This window comes from Cervus elaphus, chromosome 11 (assembly GCF_910594005.1).
Source record: "Cervus elaphus chromosome 11, mCerEla1.1, whole genome shotgun sequence".
Taxonomy (NCBI): Eukaryota; Metazoa; Chordata; class Mammalia; order Artiodactyla; family Cervidae; genus Cervus; species Cervus elaphus.
Window position 1 is genome coordinate 10,366,541 of NC_057825.1, and position 19,496 is coordinate 10,386,036.

General features: G+C 39.5%; 1 protein-coding gene across 9 annotated transcripts in view; it reads left to right on the forward strand.

Annotated features, from left to right (window-relative positions):
• Positions 1-19,496, forward strand: part of MAPKAP1 (MAPK associated protein 1) — a 228,102-nt gene that overhangs the window by 37,333 nt on the left and 171,273 nt on the right. For all 9 annotated transcript variants that reach the window (XM_043916842.1, XM_043916845.1, XM_043916844.1 and 6 more), the window contains one exon: positions 8,430-8,578. In XM_043916842.1, coding sequence (XP_043772777.1) covers positions 8,430-8,578 — 149 coding nt within the window. The remainder of the gene's footprint in view (positions 1-8,429; positions 8,579-19,496) is intronic.

Sequence of the window (19,496 nt, forward strand, 5' to 3'; positions counted from 1 at the left end):
AAATTCTCCAAGCCAGGCTTCAGTGGTATGTGAACCATGAACTTCCAGATGTTCAAGCTGGATTTAGAAAAGGCAGAGGAACCAGAGATCAAATTGCCAACATCTGTTGGACCATCGAAAAAGCAAAAGAATTCCAGAAAAACATCTACTTCTGCTTTATTGACTATGCCAAAGCCTTTGATTGTGTGGATCACAACAAACTGTGGAAAATTCTTCAAGAGATGGGAATATCAAACCACCTGACCTGCCTCCTGAGATACCTGTATGCAGGTCAGGAAGCAACAGTTAGAACTGGACATGGAACAACAGACTAATTCCAAATTGGGAAAGAAGTATGTCAAGGCTGTATATTGTCACCCTGCTTATTTAATTTATATGCAGAGTACATCATGAGAAATGCTGGGCTGGATGAAGCACAAGCTGGAAACAAGATTGATGGGAGAAATATCAATAATCTCATATGCAGATGACACCACCCTTATGGGAGAAAGTGAAGAAGAACTAAAGAGTCTCTTGATGAAAGTGAAAGAGGAGAGTGAAAAAGTTGGCTTAAAGCTCAACATTCAGAAAACTAAGATCACGGCATCCAGTCCCATCACTTCATGGCAGATAGATGCGAAAGCAATGGAAGCAGTGACAGACTTTATTTTTTTGGGCTGCAAATCACTGCAGAGGGTGACTACAGCCATGAAATTAAAAGACACTTGCTCCTTGGAAGAAAAGTTGTGACTAACCTAGATAGCATATTAAAAGCACAGACATTACCTTCCCGACAAAGGCCCATCTAGTCAAAGCTGTCGTTTTTCCAGTAGTCATGTATGGATGTGAGAGTTGGACTATAAAGAAAGCTGAGCACTGAAGAATTGATGCTTTCGAACTGTGGTGTTGGAGAAGGCTCTTGAGAGTCCCTTGGACAGCAAGGAGATCCAACCATTCCATCCTAAAGGAAATCAGTCCTGAATATTCACTGGAAGGACTGATGCTAAAGCTGGAGCTCCAGTACTTTGGCTACCTGACGTGAAGAACTGACTCATTTGAGAAGACCCTGATGCTGGGAAAGATTGAAGGCAGAAGGAGAAGGGGATGACAGAGGCTGAGATGGTTGGATGGCATCACCGACTCAATAGACATGAGTTTGAGTAAACTCTGGGAGTTGGTGATGGACAGGGAGGCCTGGCATGCTGCAGTCCATGGGGTTGCAAAGAGACACAACTGAGCGACTGAATTGAACTGATAGTACACAAAGGCAGTTATATATAAAACGTATAGCAGTAAACAGGACAAAATCTCTCCTCCGATGGAGCTTGTGTGGGAAAAAGACAGTTAACAGACACAGTATGTCAGATGTCAGAATGGGATATGTGGCACAGAGAAAAATATTCCCTAGCTTAGGTGGACAGGGAGTGCTAGGCAGGAGGTTTTGCTGTTTTATTTAGGGTGATCAGGGAAATCCTCATGAGGATGGTGATGGATGAGCAGAGATCTGAAGAGAGTGAGGGAGTGAGCCAGGAAGGTAATGGGAGATGAGTGTTCTAAGAGGAGGAAGCAGCAAGTCTAAAGGTCCTGGGGTGGAAGTGAGACTGATACGCTGGTGGAAAAGCAAGGAAGGATACCTGTTGGTTAGAGCACAGTGAGCAGGAGGTGTGGGGTTGGACAGGTAAGCCATGGGGAGACCTGATCATAGATGGTCCTATAAGGACCTGGGTGAGGGGATTTGATCAGAGTACTGGTATGATATGTGACTTAGTTTTTTTTTTTCCTAGCTTAAATTTCCTTTAAAACAACTATTTATTATAAAAAATTTCAGACAGAGAAATAACGAAAAACTTTTAAACATATACAAAAGTAGAAAGAATGGTGTCATGAACCCCCCATGCCTGTCGCCCAGCTTCAGCAGTTTTAGTGGTATATGTCTTGTCTCGTGTCACTTATATGTTCACCTACCCTTTCCTCCCAGGTTATTTTTAAGCAAATCCTTGCTGTCATACAAATGCATACCTAAATACTTACACGTTTTTCAATGTGTACTTAAACTGCACTACCACTATTCTTCTAAAAATGTGCAGGAATTCTTTACTGTTATCAAATATTTCCTTGTTTCAAACCCCCTCTTTCCCCATTTCATTTGTTCAGGTCTAGATCTAAGGTCCACACATTACTTTTGGGTAACATGTCTCATTTCCTTTTTAATCTACAGATTTGGATTCTTTTCCAGCTTTGTATTCTGTAGTTTGTTTATTAAAGAAACTGGGTCTTTTGTCCCATAGAATTTTCTGCATTCTTTTGCTAATCATATCCCCACAATCTCATTTAATATGTTCCTCTGTCCTCTTTATTTCCTATAAACTGGTGGTTGGATCTGGAAAATTACTCAGATTGAAGTTTGGTTTTTGGTAAGAATACTATGTTCATACTGATCTGTATTTTCTATTGCATCATTTTAGGAAACATGGAATGTTTTCTTGGTTCTTTTTATTTGTGATAAGGTTGATAGTAGAATCAGGTGTTATCCATTCATTATTAAATTACTCCCATCAGCTTCTCGTCTGTTGATTTTAGTGGTCATTGATGATCATCACTAGATTCATTATAATTGCATGCGTGCTCAGGTGTGTCTGACTTTTTGTGACCCTATGGACTGTAGCCTGCCCGGCTTCTCTGTTCGTGGGATTCTCCAGGCAAGAATGCTGGAGTGTTGCCATTTCCTTCTCCAGGAAATCTTCCCAACCCAGAGATTGAAGCCAGGTCTCCTGCATTGGGAGGCAGATTCTTTACCTCTGAGCCACTGGGGAAGTCCAGATTCTTTCATTCAGTTCTGTTCATTTGCTCAGTCGTGTCTAACTCTTTGCAGCTCCATGGACTGCGGCACGCCGGCTTCCCTGTCTGTCACCAACTCCTGGAGCTTGCTCAAACTCATGTCCATTGAGTCGGTGATGCCATCCAACCATCTCATCCTCTCTTGTTTCCTTCTCCTCCTGCCTTCAATTTTCCCCAGCATCAGGGTCTTCTCGGATGAGTCAGTTCTTCGCATCAGGTGGCCAGAATATTGGAGTTTCAGCTTCAGCATCAGTCCTTCCAGTGAATATTGAGGACTGATTTCCTTTAGGATGGACTCACTGAATCTACTTGCTGTCCCAGGGACTCTCAAGAGTCTTCTCCAACACCACAGTTCAAAAGCATCAGTTCTTTGGCACTCAGCTTTCTTTAGTTATGAAATAGTGATTTCTGATTTTTTTTAATATAAATTTTGACTTCTGATTCTATCAGTCTTTCTTCATTTATTAACAAGTTTTATATAAAGAACTTTCCCTAATCTACTATTTGACCATCCTCAGGTATAGTTCCTACAAGAAAGGTAGGATAAATACTTGATTCTTTCCCTTTGTTAGTAGTTTTCAGGATGAAGAGTTTATCCCTTAGCATCCTGTATAGGTGACGAGTGAGAGTTTTTTCCTTTTGTATCATTATCCACTCATGAGCTTTAAGCATAAATTATGTTTTTCTATTCATTGCAGTTATTCTTTTTTATGCTAATATTGTCCTTTTGTATAGTGAGTCCCTTCACATTTGCTTCTAACTTCTTTTGACACTGTTCCAGTAATCTTTCATAGCTTCTTTGCTTTCTTGTATAACAAGATGTTGCAGGTTCATCTTGCCCATTTTCTTCTCCACATTTGGAATCAGCCATTTCTCCTGGGAGTCTTGATTCTTTTTAGTGGTAAATGCCATTGAGAGACCACGAGTGAGCTCTAGGGTTGCTCACTGGATTGAATTTTTTTTTTTTTCTAATAGGCCTTTTCAGGGAGTAGAGCTCAGAAAAAAATAAAATTTTAAAGAGAGAATACATTGAGTTAGAATTTAGGAATTTCTACTTAATTTTTTTGATTTTATGTCTATATATCTTTTCTCTTGCTGAAAATCTTGGTTCCAGAATTGAAATACCAATGTAATTAGTAACATTATGATTAGTGAGAACATTTTAAGAATTTTTTAAAATCTTTTTAATACATTCCACTAGGAAATACAGTCATGTTGCTCTGTGATAAAGTTACTTAAAATAATTCCTCTCTTTGTAGTTAAACTGCCAACTAAATACTACATTTAGGTTCATGTATTTCAGTTTTCTTTATTTTTTGAGGTTGCATTTTCCTTTATTAATTACACAAAACATTTATGTGGTTCCAAAATTAAATACATAAAAGAAGAGAAATCTAGCTTCAACCTTTATCTTCTACTCTTTTAGTCATTTTAAAAAAGGTTTTGGCTTTCCTGTCCACTTAACAACTATATATAAACATATTCACATTTGTATCCCCTCTTTTTAAATTAAATATAGCATAATACACCCTATTTTATGCAACACATTTTTCAGTTAACAACATACCCTGAGAACTATTCTGGAGCAATCTATGGAGATAGGTTTCATGATGTGGATGTATCATAGGTTAGCCACGAAGGCCCTTGTTGTGGGATATTTGATAGTTTTCAGGCTTTTGCTATTGTAGATGGCACTGCAGTGAAAAGCCTCCCACATATGAGTTTTGTTTTGTTGCCAGTTTCCCTAGGATCAGATCCTGAAAGTGATATTGCTGGGCCAAGAGGTAAATACATGGTTTTGTTGGACATTGCCACATTCCCCCTTCATTGAGAATTGACTCTTTTGCATTCCCTCTAGTAATAGTGTCTATTTCCTCATAGCCTTAACATTTTTGATTTTTGCCAGTCTGATAGAAGTGCAGTGGTATCAGTGTGTAGTTTTAGTTTGCCTATCTCTTATTGTGAATGTGGTTGCACACCTTTTCATTATTATTATTCGAGTTTCTTCTTCCGTGGGTGTTACATACTGTACAGTTTTCTATAGGGTTGTTGCTCAGTGTCTTCTCTACTTTGAGACTTTATATAATTTTTATTTTTATAGCATCAGATTTATCCATTTCCTTCTTATTCTGAAGTTTATAACTCGTATTTTAAAGAAACTCATTGGCTGGCTCTGGGTTGGGTGGGGGAGGAAAATGTGGAAACAAGAGCAGTTTGAAGATGGTGGTGATAATCCAGCTTCCATAGCCATAGGTGGTTATGGATATCTTCTAAAGTGTCTCTTGATGGATAAAGTGTGAAAGAGAAAAGTGGAATGACGCTCAAGTTTTTTGCCTGGCAGAACAGAGTTGCCATTAACTGGGAAGATGATTGTGGAAGGGAAAGGTTAATGGGAAGATCAAGAGGTTGGTTATATAAGGACATGAAAAGTTTGAGATGCCGTTAGCCAACCAGGTAGAGGAGTGAAATAGAAAGTTGAATATGTGAGTCTGTAATTTTAGGGAGTATTTAGGAATAACCATTTAGAAGTCATCAGTGTACAAGAATATTTATTTATTTAAGTTTTCCCTATTTATTTATTTTTTATTGAGGTGTGCTTTACATACACTGAAATGTAGAAGTGTTAAATGTTTGATGACTTTTGCCAAACATATACACCTGGGTAACTAGCATTCCAGTCAAGTATGTAGCATTTATGTAACCCAGAAAGTTCCCTCATGCCTCTTTCTAGTTAATCCACTACCCAAAGGCAATTACTGTTCTGATTTATATCACCACAATTTAGTTTTGACTTTTGTAAAATGTTGTCTACCTACATATTTTATCTTATTGGCTGTGCTGCACCACTTGTGGGATCTTCATATCCCAAGCAGGGATTAAACCTGGGCCTCTGGCAGTGAATTCCAGGAATCACTAATCCAGATTCTGGAATATATAAGTACATTAATCAACAGATTAATATCTATTAATTATACATTAATAGCAATAGATTAAAATGCACATTTAAGAACATTTTAGATTGCTATTAAAGTGGTATTTTAAATATTGGAAGTGCTGTTCTACCTGTAATCAATCAACAAGTTTATTGCTGCACTTTGGAAAGGAATGATCCTTTATCAAACACCTATTTCTTCTTTTTGTTCAGTCACTAAGTCATGTCTGATTCTTTGCAACCCCATGAACCGCATCACACCAGGCTTCCCTGTCCTTCACTGTCTCCTGTAGTTTGCTCAAACTCACATCCATTGAGTTGGTGAAGCCATCCAACCATCTCATCATCTGTCGCCCTCTTCTCCTGCCCTCAATCTTTCCCAGCATCAACATCTTTTCTAATGAGTCGGCTCTTAGCATCAGGTGGACAAAGTATTGGAAAAAGCAAAAGCAAAAAACCTACTGGGTGCTAGGAACAATGGCAGGTGTCTTCTTATCTTGTCCTCACAATGATCCTAAGGGATAAGTTACCAGTAGCTCCAGAAGAAACGGGGCTGTGACTTGTCAGAGTCACTGTACTGTTATCAGTAGGGTTAAGTGTGAAGTGATAATGTATTTATTAACTCTTCCATTCTCTGACTAAGTCACACTTGGACTTCTCTCCTCAACCTATGACATTTTCCCCCTTCCTCCTTTGCTTCCTACATCATGGAGAAAAGGATCTAATTCTTTTTTAAAAGGTGGTATTTCTGGAGAAGGAAATGGAAATCCACTTCAGTATTCTTGCCTGAAAATCCAATGGACAGAGGAACAGTGGGCTACAGTCCATGGGGCCACAAAAGAGTTGGACACAACTTAGTGACTAAACCACCACCACCACCTACCTCCTTACACCGACTGAACACATAAGTACAGTAATGTCTGTGCTCAAGTAATTTAGTCAGCACAGTGCTCAGTGAGGTGCTAGTTTGGTAGTCACAGTTACAAACAGTTGATCTGGATGATTCACAGTCTTAGGACCGTGTCATGCAGGTGTTATCCTTGTACAGTTCTGTGTTCAGTTACATGCATTCCTTGTCCATTCTGCCCTGGCCTTTGGGAGGTCCATCTGCCTTCTGTCTTTCCCTTTCCTTGTTCTGCTGACCTGGGAGGCTAGATTTGGAGCTTCACTCTCTGGACATATCATATTGTGTGCATGCATATCATAATCATAGTAGCCTTCTTGTTGATTCAGGTCACTAAATGCATGAGGTTTTTAGAAATGTATGCTTCTATTAACAAAATAAATAAAAAAAAATTTTTTCTGGGCCCAAGAAGCTAGCATACTATTCATTCACACCCAAAAATTATGACACTTTGCTATCTAATCCACATTCTGAATTTGTAAGTACATGTAATCAACAGATTAATATCTGTTAATTATACATTCATAGCAACAGGTCCTTTTCTCCTGGTTTGCCATATAAATCTATAGGGACTCATCTGATAAAGTTGTCCCACTAATTTGTTGAAAATAACTTGTTACGTTTTTAAAAAGTTCTAAGTAACTATTTCAGAATTATGTTTGATCTCAGTTCAGGTTGGTCGTGCTCAAGAATGGAGTGGATTTAACTTAGTTATTGCACATCTTAAGATCTAAGATTGATTCATTTAAAACTTTAAGTATGGAAAATTTCTAAAATCACAAAAATAAAAAGTACAATGAACCCCCATGTACTTATCATCCAGCTATCACCTTAAATGACATTCAGATTAATACAGAGAATTAAATGATCTTTGAGAGGGTATGGAACTAACTAGTCTTGGTTCACTAATGAGTGAGTGCTGAAGATTTTGATTTAATAACTTAATCTGAATTCCTTCAATCATTATTTTATTCATTGATTCATGCAATGAAATTTATTGAAGGTCTGCTGTGTTCATTAGTGCCTAATGGCTAAGAGCCTTAGTGGGGTGCAAATCTTAGCCCTGCTCCTTACAGGCTGTGTGACCAGGGGCCAATCAAAGTATTCTATGCTTCAGTTTCCACACTGACACAATTGAGATAAAGCTAGTGTCTACCTCATAAGTTTGTTATGAGGTTTAGATGAGATACATTGGCTTCCTCAATGTATGTTGACTTCTGTTATTATAAATACTTTTCCTCCTTTTCCTTTTCCACTTCTTCATCTTTGTCATCCAGATTATGTGCTAGGTACACATTGGGAACTGTGAGAGGGTTAAGTTGTGAACCTTGACTTTGAACAACTAGAACTTCAAAATTAGAGGGAGGAGAGTTCTTCAGGATTATCTGGTTTGACAAGTCCAGAGAGGTTTAGTGAATAGTCCAGAATCACACATCTGTTAGTGTCAAAGCCAGGCCAAAGCTCAGATCTTGCAGCTGTGAAATGCTCTTCTTAGAGAATAGCGCTTCTATTGATTTATCTGACCTCTGCCCCTTCCCTTAAACCCTAGTCTTTCTAAATTGACAAATATGACCTACATGTATATTTCAGTGCTCTGCTCGTTCAGTGCACAGACATAAAAGTATATGTTAGGCCTGTTGCACATATCAGACCTGAACATGTCCTTGAATGCTCCCTCCTTAAGGTTCCAAGGAAGACTTTTTAGGGAAGGTGGACACAGGCTGTCTCTCTGTGTTGTAATCACAAAGATGTTTTTATCTTCCCCTTGTATCACAGCCCAGGAGTTAAAGTCACTGTTTGAAAAAAAGTCCCTCAAAGAGAAACCTCCAAATTCTGGGAAGCAGTCGATATTATCTGTACGCCTGGAGCAGTGCCCCCTGCAGCTGAATAATCCCTTTAACGAGTACTCCAAATTTGATGGCAAGGTAAGTAAACCGGAAGGCATCCCTTCAGGAAACGCCTCGACTGAATGGAGTTACTGTTGGTATTGTCATTCTTATTTTTATCAGATTCAGATTTAAGTAGGTTTCAAAAGGGAGTCAGAACAAACAAAGAATGTCTCTCACATTTTCAAAGACTGAGGGTGTAAAAAGGTCTGGATTTGGGCTTACTGTTGTTTCCACGGTAATATGTTTGGGGGGATGAAAACAGAAACAGTCCTGAGATATGAATGTGTGTGTTCCTGTTTTATGTCCTGAGGTTTGGGTTAGTTGGGTTGTGATTAATTAAGGTCTAACTGTGGGGAAAGCCTTGAAAATGGTTTTGGGAGTTTGCATTGCATTTGACAGTTTGCATTGTCTGGTATGAGTCTTGATTATAACTCCACAAATTGTGGACATTAGAGCTTCTCTTCAGAATTCTAGGATGTTGCTTTGCATTTCAGTGTTTATCGAATCTCATGTGGACACTTACTGTGCAGGATGACTTAATTTTTTCCTGTCCTGACAATTTACAGTTTGTAAAATTAAAGTGTGTTTATTTTCCTTTTAGAAAAAGGACCACTATTTTACGGGGAGTATAGCTCTGCGTGAGCACCCACTCTCCTGCATTCCCACATTCTGTGTCTCTGTACCAAGTTGAGCTGGGCGTCTTTCAGAACTGTAGCAGTTGATTTTTTTATTTATTGCCATTATGTTTGCTGTCTGTCAGTGGCGTGGGGGTGCTGAGTGATAGCTTGTTGCCTGGAGGGATTGTGTACAATTTGTCTTATTTCAGCACAGTTGCAATTAATAAACATAGAACTCTTTGCTTATGTTTGCACTTTTCATATTCAACTCCTGGTTATATGCTGGTTCTATCAATTGTCATCTTTGAGCATGGTGATGTTCTTTACTTTGAAACACTTTCATCTCATACAATTCAGCATGTTTCCACTGGTCTTTTGTTTAGTATCTAAGTCATGTCCAACCCTTTGCTACCCTATGGACTGTGGCCCCCAGGCTCCTCTGCTGATGGGATTTCCCAAGCAAGAATACTGTAGTGGGTTGTCATTTCCTTAAGTAAGCATATATGGCTGTTGGCACGTGAGGTTATTGATGCTGGCAGGGAAGAACAGAAACTAAAAACAAAATGCATAAGTAACATAAAATCCTAATATGCTCAGGAATTTTCCCCCCAAAACATCAGAAAGCACTTTTAGTAAATTAGAGATTGTATCTTGTGAAGAGCTTCTCTTCAGTCTTCCCCTGCCCCCATCTCCTGCTGCTGCTTGTGGAATACAGCAAAGAGAAAAAAGGGTCCCCCTAGGGATGGAAATGTCAGCCTCTGGAAACAAGTGAGTTGGGCTTAAGGGGATTTTTTTTTCGGAAATACTGCAGTTGATTCATTTGGAAATATGAGACGTTATTATTGGGATTAGATTACATGGCTGGAATTTATTTGTTTCCTATCATCTCATTGTTTCAGGATGTAATGAATTCTGGAGTAATTAATATGTGATAATGCTTTGCCAACAAAATAGCACAGATCTTTTAAAATACCATATTCTAGAATTTTGATTATACTATTAGATTCTCCTATAAATTACTTACACTTGGACTTGTTCGAAGGTTGTGAACTCTGTGTGTTATAGATACCTAATTTCTGAAGAGCCAGGAAGGAATTGAAAACTAAACCATTTCCTCAGTCACAAAGGAATTATTTTTGCTAGGTGTGTGTTTACACTTACAACTCTTGATGTTTTTTGTCATAACAAATGTATTTGTAATCAGCAAAGGATGTGAGCATGGCCGAATCACCATTGTACAATTGATTAAGAAAGATTTATATATCGATAAGTCTTGTGATACAGTGCTATTTTTTTATTATCCTACATATTACAATTGCTAAAACACAATTAAACCCTTGTTCTCATCTATTATTTAATATTGATGCATTTGGCAGATGTGTAATGAAAGTGGCTAATATTTGAAGGATATTGTACTGTACATATTAAATTAGTCTTTCTTTTATCTTTGTGAAATGCATCAATATGATATTCAGTGACATCTCAATGATTAATAGAGAATTATACTTGAGTCAAGCCTTTTCGTAACCTAGAAATTAAAATGACTATTCAAATAACACCTCAAAATGATGAAATTAGCATTTTGTGATTGCATAATAATGGGATTGTAGTAGTTATAACAGCACCATGGCTGCCTCTAGAGTTAAGATCATGTCAACCCCTTGATAATAAAGCCTTTCTGTGAGAGTCGACTTTAATAATTTCCAGATTGATTCTTCCCATAAATCATTTGACGTTCAGCACTAAATTTTTGTTACTGTTGTAACTTAAAATTATTTTATTTTTATTCAGCTCATATTTAAGAAGTGAAATGAGTGTCCTGTTTTAATGATTCACCATCTTGTCATCACTCCCTGTTTTTGCTTCAAATGTAAGAGTTTCTCATGTATTTTGATAGTTCCTTTTTTTTTTTTTCTGGAAAGGTTTGTTAAAGCCACTAAAATATGTACAGTTTTTCCCCCCCTTACAAATATTCACAATGCTTTTCTTGGGAATAACTCTTGCCTTATTTACATAATTAACTGAGTTGCTTAGGTCTCTTGGGCAAATGGTACATAATTGGGGAGAGAAAGGGACAGGAAAGAGTTTGGGGTCTAATTAAATATGCTAAAAAACTACTTAATTATGTATTTCCTCAAGAGACTAACTGCTGTGAAATCCTCCTTATGATTAAACTAGCGTTGGATTTGAAAAAAAGGATTTTGTTTTTGGTATGGCCTTACAGTTACATCAGAATTAAGCAGGCATCTTTAAGAGTTTGTGCAAACTGAGTTGTTGTTGGTTTTAGTGATTCCAAGGGTAAGCATCTCTTAGCTACTGTGCTGAATTAAAGCAAATACTTTCAAATAGTTTCTGGTTCCTGTAGCTGGTTAATAATTTTATTTTTTTTAAATTGTGGTTGGTTGATAACTTCTTGAAGTTATATAGTTGAGAGGGAAGGCCGTACTTAGGCATAGGCTTTTTGGTAACTTTGAAGGGTTTTTTAAATCAGGTTTATTACTGTTTTTGGCTTCCCTTGTAGCTCAGTCGGTAAAGAATCTGCCTGCACTGCAGGAGACCCGGGGTCAATCCTTGGGTTGGGAACATCCCCTGGAAAAGGAAATGGCAACCCACTCCAGTATTCTTGCCTGGACAGAGAAGCCTGATGGGTTATAGTCTGTGGGGTTGCAAGGGGTCAGACATAACTTAGCAACTAAACCACTACCATTACTGTGTTTGTGTTATCTTTGTTGGCAAATTGGCAGGGCTATCCAAGACCTGTTTTAGATTCATAGGTTATTAATAACTCTGTTTACTGATCATTTGAAAACAGACCAAGACAGATTGCAAGTGGTTTTAAGGAATGCTTAGCTGGACAAGGCAAAATCAGGTTCAGCCATCTGCCTCAAGTCTTTGGGCTCGTTAAAAACAGGACCTCGGATTAATGAACAAAACCAACCTCTGTTTCAGAGGTGAAATAATTTTTGTGCTGGTCCTTGTGGTCTCACTGAATGTGGGAAATGTTGGGTGTGACCAGGAGTTGCTCTGAGGCGATGAAGGAGTGACAGGCAGTGAACATTCAGCACTGATTTCAGTATTCCTAAACATGTGGATTTCTGCCCTGTCTCTCCACCTTTTAAAAAAATGAAGTCTTATTTTAAAAAGCATCTCGCTCTTTTCACTGCATGCCTTACCACTTAGTTGAGAAGCTTTAGCTAGTACATTGACATCACTATTTTGTTTAAACTGTGTTTACAAATATTATCATCATCAATAGACCTCCAGAAGTTCAGATATGCCCCTCCTGTCAATACTGTTACTAACAAAGAAATGGTACTGATTATCAGTTATGTAACCATAGGCAGGTTTTTCACCTCACTGAATCTCAGACGTAGGAAAAGAAATTTGAGTTCCTTCCTCACAATCCTGATGAATCCATCAAATAGTATAAAACACCCAGCACAGGAAGAGGCAGTATAATTTAGTTGGTAAGCAGATCTATTTTGAAGTAAGATTTGAGTTTGAATCCTGACTCCGTCACTGAATGGTGTGACGTCAGGCTGGTTACTTAACCTCGTGAAGCTGCAGTCCTTGTATGTGGAATGAGATGGTGGTGGCGTGTCTTCCTCTGGAGGATTGAGACGGCACAAAGGAAGCACCCAGCAAATACCTCACTTCTGCCTCTCTCTCTCTGTAAAGTGAAGGGTGCGGGCCAGTGCTGCCCTCTTTCCTTTATACTTCATTAGATTGTTGACAGGATAGAGTGAGAGGAAATGTGCTGTTAAAGCCTGGAGTTTAGCATGGTTAAACAGGATGCACAGCGGACTGGGTGACGGTGGTCTGCTTGTAGAAGTCCAGGGAATCAGTCCAGTGGGATTTTGACCTTTAACTTGAAATAGGAAGATTAAGACAAGTAATTACTTCCTTTTTTTTTTTTTTCTTTCTGCAATGGCTTTTTTTTTTTTTGCAATGGCTATTTTCTAAACATCAGGTGAGAAGGTAGTGTGCTGTCAGTAATTGCTTGGCAGTTTACTAAAACATTAAATATCTTACTTATTTGACTTAGTGACATTACACTCTGAGTATGAGGAGGATGTTTGCCTTGACAGGTACTTTAAAAAGCAGAACCAGTTCTGGTTCATATAAACAATTGTGACTTTGATTGTGTTAACTTATTAAAAAGTAACCATTTCTCTGTTAGAAACTGTTTTAACAGGGAAGCTGCAGAGAGCATGGGGGAAGGGATAATTCATGAGTGCTAATTGCTTGGCTGTTAATTTTCATAAGTGTTGATAGAAGCAGTTCCTTAAATTAAACTTTGTTTAAAATGTATCAGGGGAAATATTCCACAATGTCGAGCCTGAAGTGAAAATTAATATGAATGCTGTGGCAATTAACACATACTGGTTAATAGCTTTTAGCAGCATTTTGGGATGATAGTCCTTAAATACATTTTTGCATGCTGCTCTTGTTTCAGCATTGTTCCAGTCTATGTCTGGATAATTATGAACAAATGTTTTCTACAATCATTGGCATTAAGTAGCTCTCTTCACAGAAAAGTCATTTAAAACTTTGCAGAAAGTGAGAAGGCCCTGAAAAATGTTGCAGACTCGTAAAAGGTCAGTGAATTGCCACCCTGTAAAGGTAAATTGCCTTTTCGAGGAAAATGCTCCTCCTCTGTTAGCCTGGGAACAGTCCCCTCTTATATGTTAAGCTACTTTAGCTTCAGGATCTCTTTCCAAAAAATTATAACCTGGACTTCCAAGTGCTGATTATGTTTCTGGACAGCAGCTTTTGCTTATTACTGCCTGAACTGAGCATGGCCTTGAGCCTAAGGGCCTTCTATCCTTTGACCTTGCTTCTTTCTTCTGACCAACCTCCCTCCCCGCTGAAGTTAGCCAGCCACCCCTGTCCTCCCCACCAGAGGAGGTGGCTGAGAGTGGAGTTGGCCCTATCATCTCATTTCCCTCCTTCCTTTCAGTAAGAGTGCTCCGGGGGTTCACTTGGCTTAGTGCCTATTAAGATGCAGACCTCAAGAGAGAGAGACAATCTGAGGTAACTCTGTTGTTTGAATTAGGAGCTATTTATCTCTCTCTTCAATTGGCCTCATTAAACATACCTTTTTAAATAAGGGAGAGTAAAGCCCCAACATTTGGCACTTCTCCCTGTGACTGTATTTTGCTAGCCTTCCTTTTCATAGACCAGTTTTTATCAGTCTGTTCTATTTCTAAAGCAAAATTTATTATATATTTACTACTTATTCATACACTGTGGTATACCAAGAAAAGGACCAAATTCATTAATGTAAAAATATCTTTTCCTGTGATTATTTCCCCCTTGAGTTACACTTCCTGTGGCTCAGCCTTTCCTGGAAATTTCCAGGGGAGGCTTTGGGATTTTTGTCTGGGTGATGTTCACAATGAATTAAATAAGAATCTTACAACAAAAGAAAGTGTTTTCAGCATCCTCTTCTGAAGTTAAATTCTCAAGGCTGATTTCTTAAAAGTAGCTTATTCCACTCTGAGCTTTCTGTCCCTGCCTCATTTCTGCAGTTTGTTCTGTGTCCTGCCAGTCCAGAGGCTTCCTCTAATTTTAGAGCCGTCTTCTAGAAATTCCCGTCAGAGGTGGAATTTACCATCAACTCAGACTTTTCAAAGGCAGGCAGAATTTTGCAATGGGAAGAGCATGTTTGTCAGGCGTGGGTTAGAATTCTCACTTGGCTATTTACTTGCTATGCGATCCTGGGCAGACCACTTTACCTTCTTTAAGCCTGTTTTCTTATCTATAAAATAAGGTTCATGATACTTAACAGAAAATGTTGTTGTGAGGATTTAATGAGAATTATAAATGTGTATGTAGTGTATGTGGTCAGTGCTGGAAGATGTATTGGTTTCCTCTGACCACATTGCCATTCATTTACTTCCTATTTAATGAGAGTCTGCTACATACCAGGCACTGTTAAGTAAAATCTGGATACAGTAGTGGCCAAAACAGACCTGGTTTCTGACTTCATGAAGCTTCCTCTCTTGGCAGGAAGATAGATGTTATATAAATAATCACCAAACTAAGTGCAAAATTGCAGTCATAGTATTGTTTAGTTACTAAATCGTGTCTGACTCTTGTGACCCATGGAATGTAGCCCACCAGGCTCTTCTGTTCATGGGATTTCCCAGGCTAGAATACTGGAGTGGGTTGCCATTTCCTTCTCCAGGGGAATCTTCCTGACCCAGGGATCGAATGCGCATCTCCTACAATGGTGGGAGGACTCTTTACCCCTGAGCCACCAGGGAAGCCCCACAGTCATAGTATCAGTTCAGTTCAGTCGCTCAGTCATGTCTGACTCTTTGCGACCCCATGAACCACAGCACGCTCGGCCTCCCTGTCCATCACCAACTCCCGGAGTTTACCCAAACCCATGTCCATTGAGTTGGTGATGCCATCCAACCATCTCATCCTCTGTCATCCCCTTCTCCTCCTGCCCTCAATCTTTCCCATCATCAGGGTCTTTTCAAGTGAGTCTGCTCTTTGCATCAGGTGGCCAAAGTATTGGATTTTCAGCTTCAGCATCAGTCCTTCTAATGAACATCCAGGACTGATCTCCTTTAGGATGGACTGGTTGGATCTCCTTGCAGTCCCAGGGACTCTCAAGAGTTTTCTCCAACACCACAGTTCAAAAGCATCAATTCTTTTGCGCTCAGCTTTCTTTATAGTCCAACTCTCACATCCATACCTGACTACTGGAAAAACCATAGCCTTGACTAGACGGACCTTTGTTGGCAAAGTAATGTCTCTGCTAGTCACAGCTAATTAATTACCAAGTTCCAGGAGAGATACTGGGGGCTTTAGGAGGGGCATAGGTTTTTGCATGCCCCCGTGCTTTTCATAGAGGCATCTGACCTAGTCTAGGCTATCAGGGATGGTTATCTCTGTGAAGGTGACTCAACCTGAGAGTTGAAGGCAGAGTAAGAACTAGCTAGGTGAAGGGAGAGGAGAAAGGACTTAGAGAGGATCTGAGGGCAAGTGCGGCGGGCGGGGTGGGGGGTGGGGGGTGCAGCTTGGAGATTTGGGAAACTAGAAGAAGGCTGTGTGCTGGAGCCCAAGACTGAGGTAGATTGTGGTGCAGGGGGAAGCTTCAGGGGCTGGTTCTACCACATATGGCTGTAGGAGTGTCCTCTGCAACCTGAGAATATAGGAAAGCCTTGAACCAGTTAAATGAGGAGGGAGAGTCATAAGGTTTGTGTTTTGAAAAGATCCCTGAAGCTCTGATGAAGAGAACACACTGGAGAAGGGTTTGTGAGGCTTGAGAGACCAATCAAAACATTTTTGGCAGTGGTCCAGGTGAGAGAGATGGTAACTTGGGCTTACTTACTGGTGATGGAGGAGTGGATGACTGCAAGAGGTATTTAGTAGGTAAAAGTGATAGGACTTGATGATGGATTGACTATATGTCAGGGAGCATAGGAGAAAGGAGTTTCAGGGATGATTTGATCAGATTCTGGCTTGAGGAACTGAATAGATAGCATCTCTGAATTAGGAAGCACTGAAAGACGGCTGCAGAAGTTATCGTTGTGAGCTGGTTTGACAACACGTCACAGTCTGTTACATGTCCTTAAAGACACTACACATATTCTTTTTTGGAGGGGATAGGGTATACCCTGCTTGTTAGGCTTATATTGGAGGCATCCAAGACAGTGGTGTCTGGGATGAGCATGGGCTAGGAGCCAGGAGCCTCTTCTCTGTTCCCACTTCACAGCCAGCCTTGGTGCTTTGGCTGAGAAATTGCCCTAGAAGTCAGTCACTTTCTCTGAGACAGGGCTGTACTTTCAGATGCCTGATCCAGGTCGTCAGCCCCTTCAGAGGAGAAAATGAGATAGTAATTTTAAATGAAGCAGATGTCAGGTGTCCTTTAAGAAAATATATTGATTGTAATTCTTGGAGATTAAGGGAGTAAGAGGTAAAACATGGACACATTTTTGCTATAATAAGATTGCTGTTGTGGTCCTACCCTCTTCCTGGCTAATTAAATACCAGATTAGCAGGTGAAATCTGGTTGGAATGAATGGCAAACACTGAGATCCCAGTGAAGACAATCTGTTTTATAGGTGTGGTGGGACTGCACACGGTGGGATTTTATACTGAGCTTTCTTATTGCGGGCATCTTGCTCTGCATAATTTTCAGTGTAGAGATTTTCTTGTTGCTCCAAGTGCTAGGCCTTGATTTTATTACCGTAAAGACAACTATCCATTAATATTGAGTGACAGCCTAGGGTCACCCACTTGGGCATGGAATCTAGTGTTCTAATTCTTAGAGATTTTTATTTTCATTCTTAATGGCATTCATACTTACAAAATGGAAACCTGAGTTCCAGGTTCTCAGGTTTCCTGAGACCATGTGGTGGAAAGAACACAGACACAGAAGATGTTTTAGCCCCGGCCATACTATGGAGTCTGTGACAGGTCACCTCCTGTCTCTGACAAAGCTTCAATTTCTGCATGTTTAGAATGAGTAACTTGGTTTAGATGATCACTGGATTTCTTTTGGCTTTAAGGTTCCATAGTTTTGTGATTGAAGGGGATTGACATCAGTGACACGTAGAAGGTTATAAATGGGAAAACTTGAACTCTTGAATAGTTGGTCATCTACGTACATGTTGCTAGTTTACTTTTTTAGTTGATCATAACAAAACTGTGGTAGAGGTAGGTAGTGTTATCTCCATTTTAGAAATGAAGAAACTGAGGCTCAGAAAGGGAAAGTGATTTGCTTAAGGAGACCCCACTAGTATATGGCAGGACTGGTGTTCCAGTACCTTATTCCAGTACCACAACTTTCTTTCTTAGGTTCTTTTATAGTCATTGTTGTGGAGGAAACACAGTATTGTTAATATCTGAAATTTTTCAAAATTTAAAAACAAAGTAATTTTCCCTTTACCAGTGGACTTGGAATCTGATACACTGGTTTAGCTCTTATCAGTTGTGTCTGTTGGGTGAGTTACTGCATTTTGTAAGCCTCAATTTTCTCACATGTAGTAAAGAAATAATGAGATATTGGGGCTGAGGAAGGAGGGAATTACTTTACACATCAAATCTAGTGAAAGTGAAAGTCGCTCAGTCGTGTCCAACTCTTTGCGACTCTATGGACTATACAGTCCATGGAATTCTCCAGGCAGAATACTGGAGAGGGTAGCCATTCTGTCCTCCAGGGGATCTTCCCAACCCAGGGATCAAACCCAGGTCTCCCGCATTGCAGGCGGATTCTTTACCAGCTGAGTCACCAGCAAAGTCACAAATCTAGTGTGTGTCCCACAAATGCTGTTTTCTTTCTACTGATCTTCCTGGTAAGCAGAGTGGATTCATTCATCCATCCATCCATCCATTTATCTATCCATCCAACAAATTATTTACTAAGCACTCACATTGTACTGGTTCATTTCAAATGTTTATTACATACTGGCGTGTGCTAGGCACTGATAAGACAGGACTAACCACTATAGAGGAATTTGAAGATAAGAGTGCCCATGTAGCCAACATGTGGAGGAAGCACGTTTCACAGTCAGGATTGTGCCCTGAGCTGGGGACTGTGGCAGTGGTCCATGACTTCAGGTGCATCCGACTGAGCAGAGGAACAGACCCATGAACTGTAGAGTATTAAATGTGATAGGTGCCATAGTATAGGTCTATAAGGAAGACTGAAGTTGGGAGGCAGCAATGATGTTCATCCAGTTTGTTATCCTAGGTGCGTTTGTCTGAGTTTTGATTGTATTAATACCTAGAGGGCAAGTTTGGTCACTGTTTAATGAAGCCCAGCTTGGCACTCTCCACACATAAATGCAGACTTTTTAAAAATGGCAGTGATAAATTTCAAATGTCATTACTCTTTGAGGCTTGCAACTATATGGCAGTATCACAGGAGCAGCGTTTTTATTAATATATCCACTCCTTTCTGTTAAATTGAAGTTTTAAAACCTAGACCAAGATACATGTAAGAAAGTAAGTTTAGGAAATTTGCAAAATATGCTACTATGCAACCAAAGATTAAATTGATTTGTTATATGTGCATTTAGCTACAATTCATTTTAATTGTCTGTATGAAGTTAAAAAGTATTAGTGTCAGATAAAGATTCATCACCAGAGCGTGATTTAGGGCTGGTGCTGGAGAAGGCAGGCATGTGTTCCGGCAGATGTTTGTATAAGGCGCTGTCTTTCCTGACAGCAGTTAAAAAGTATGGTTATAGTAATCAAATTGCGGTGCAGCGACTCAGAGGCTGGGGCCAGATTGAATTAAAATAGATATAAGATTTATGAATAGCAATAGCTGTGATAAAATTTCACTGCCTTCTTCAACAGGAAGGACTTTTTCC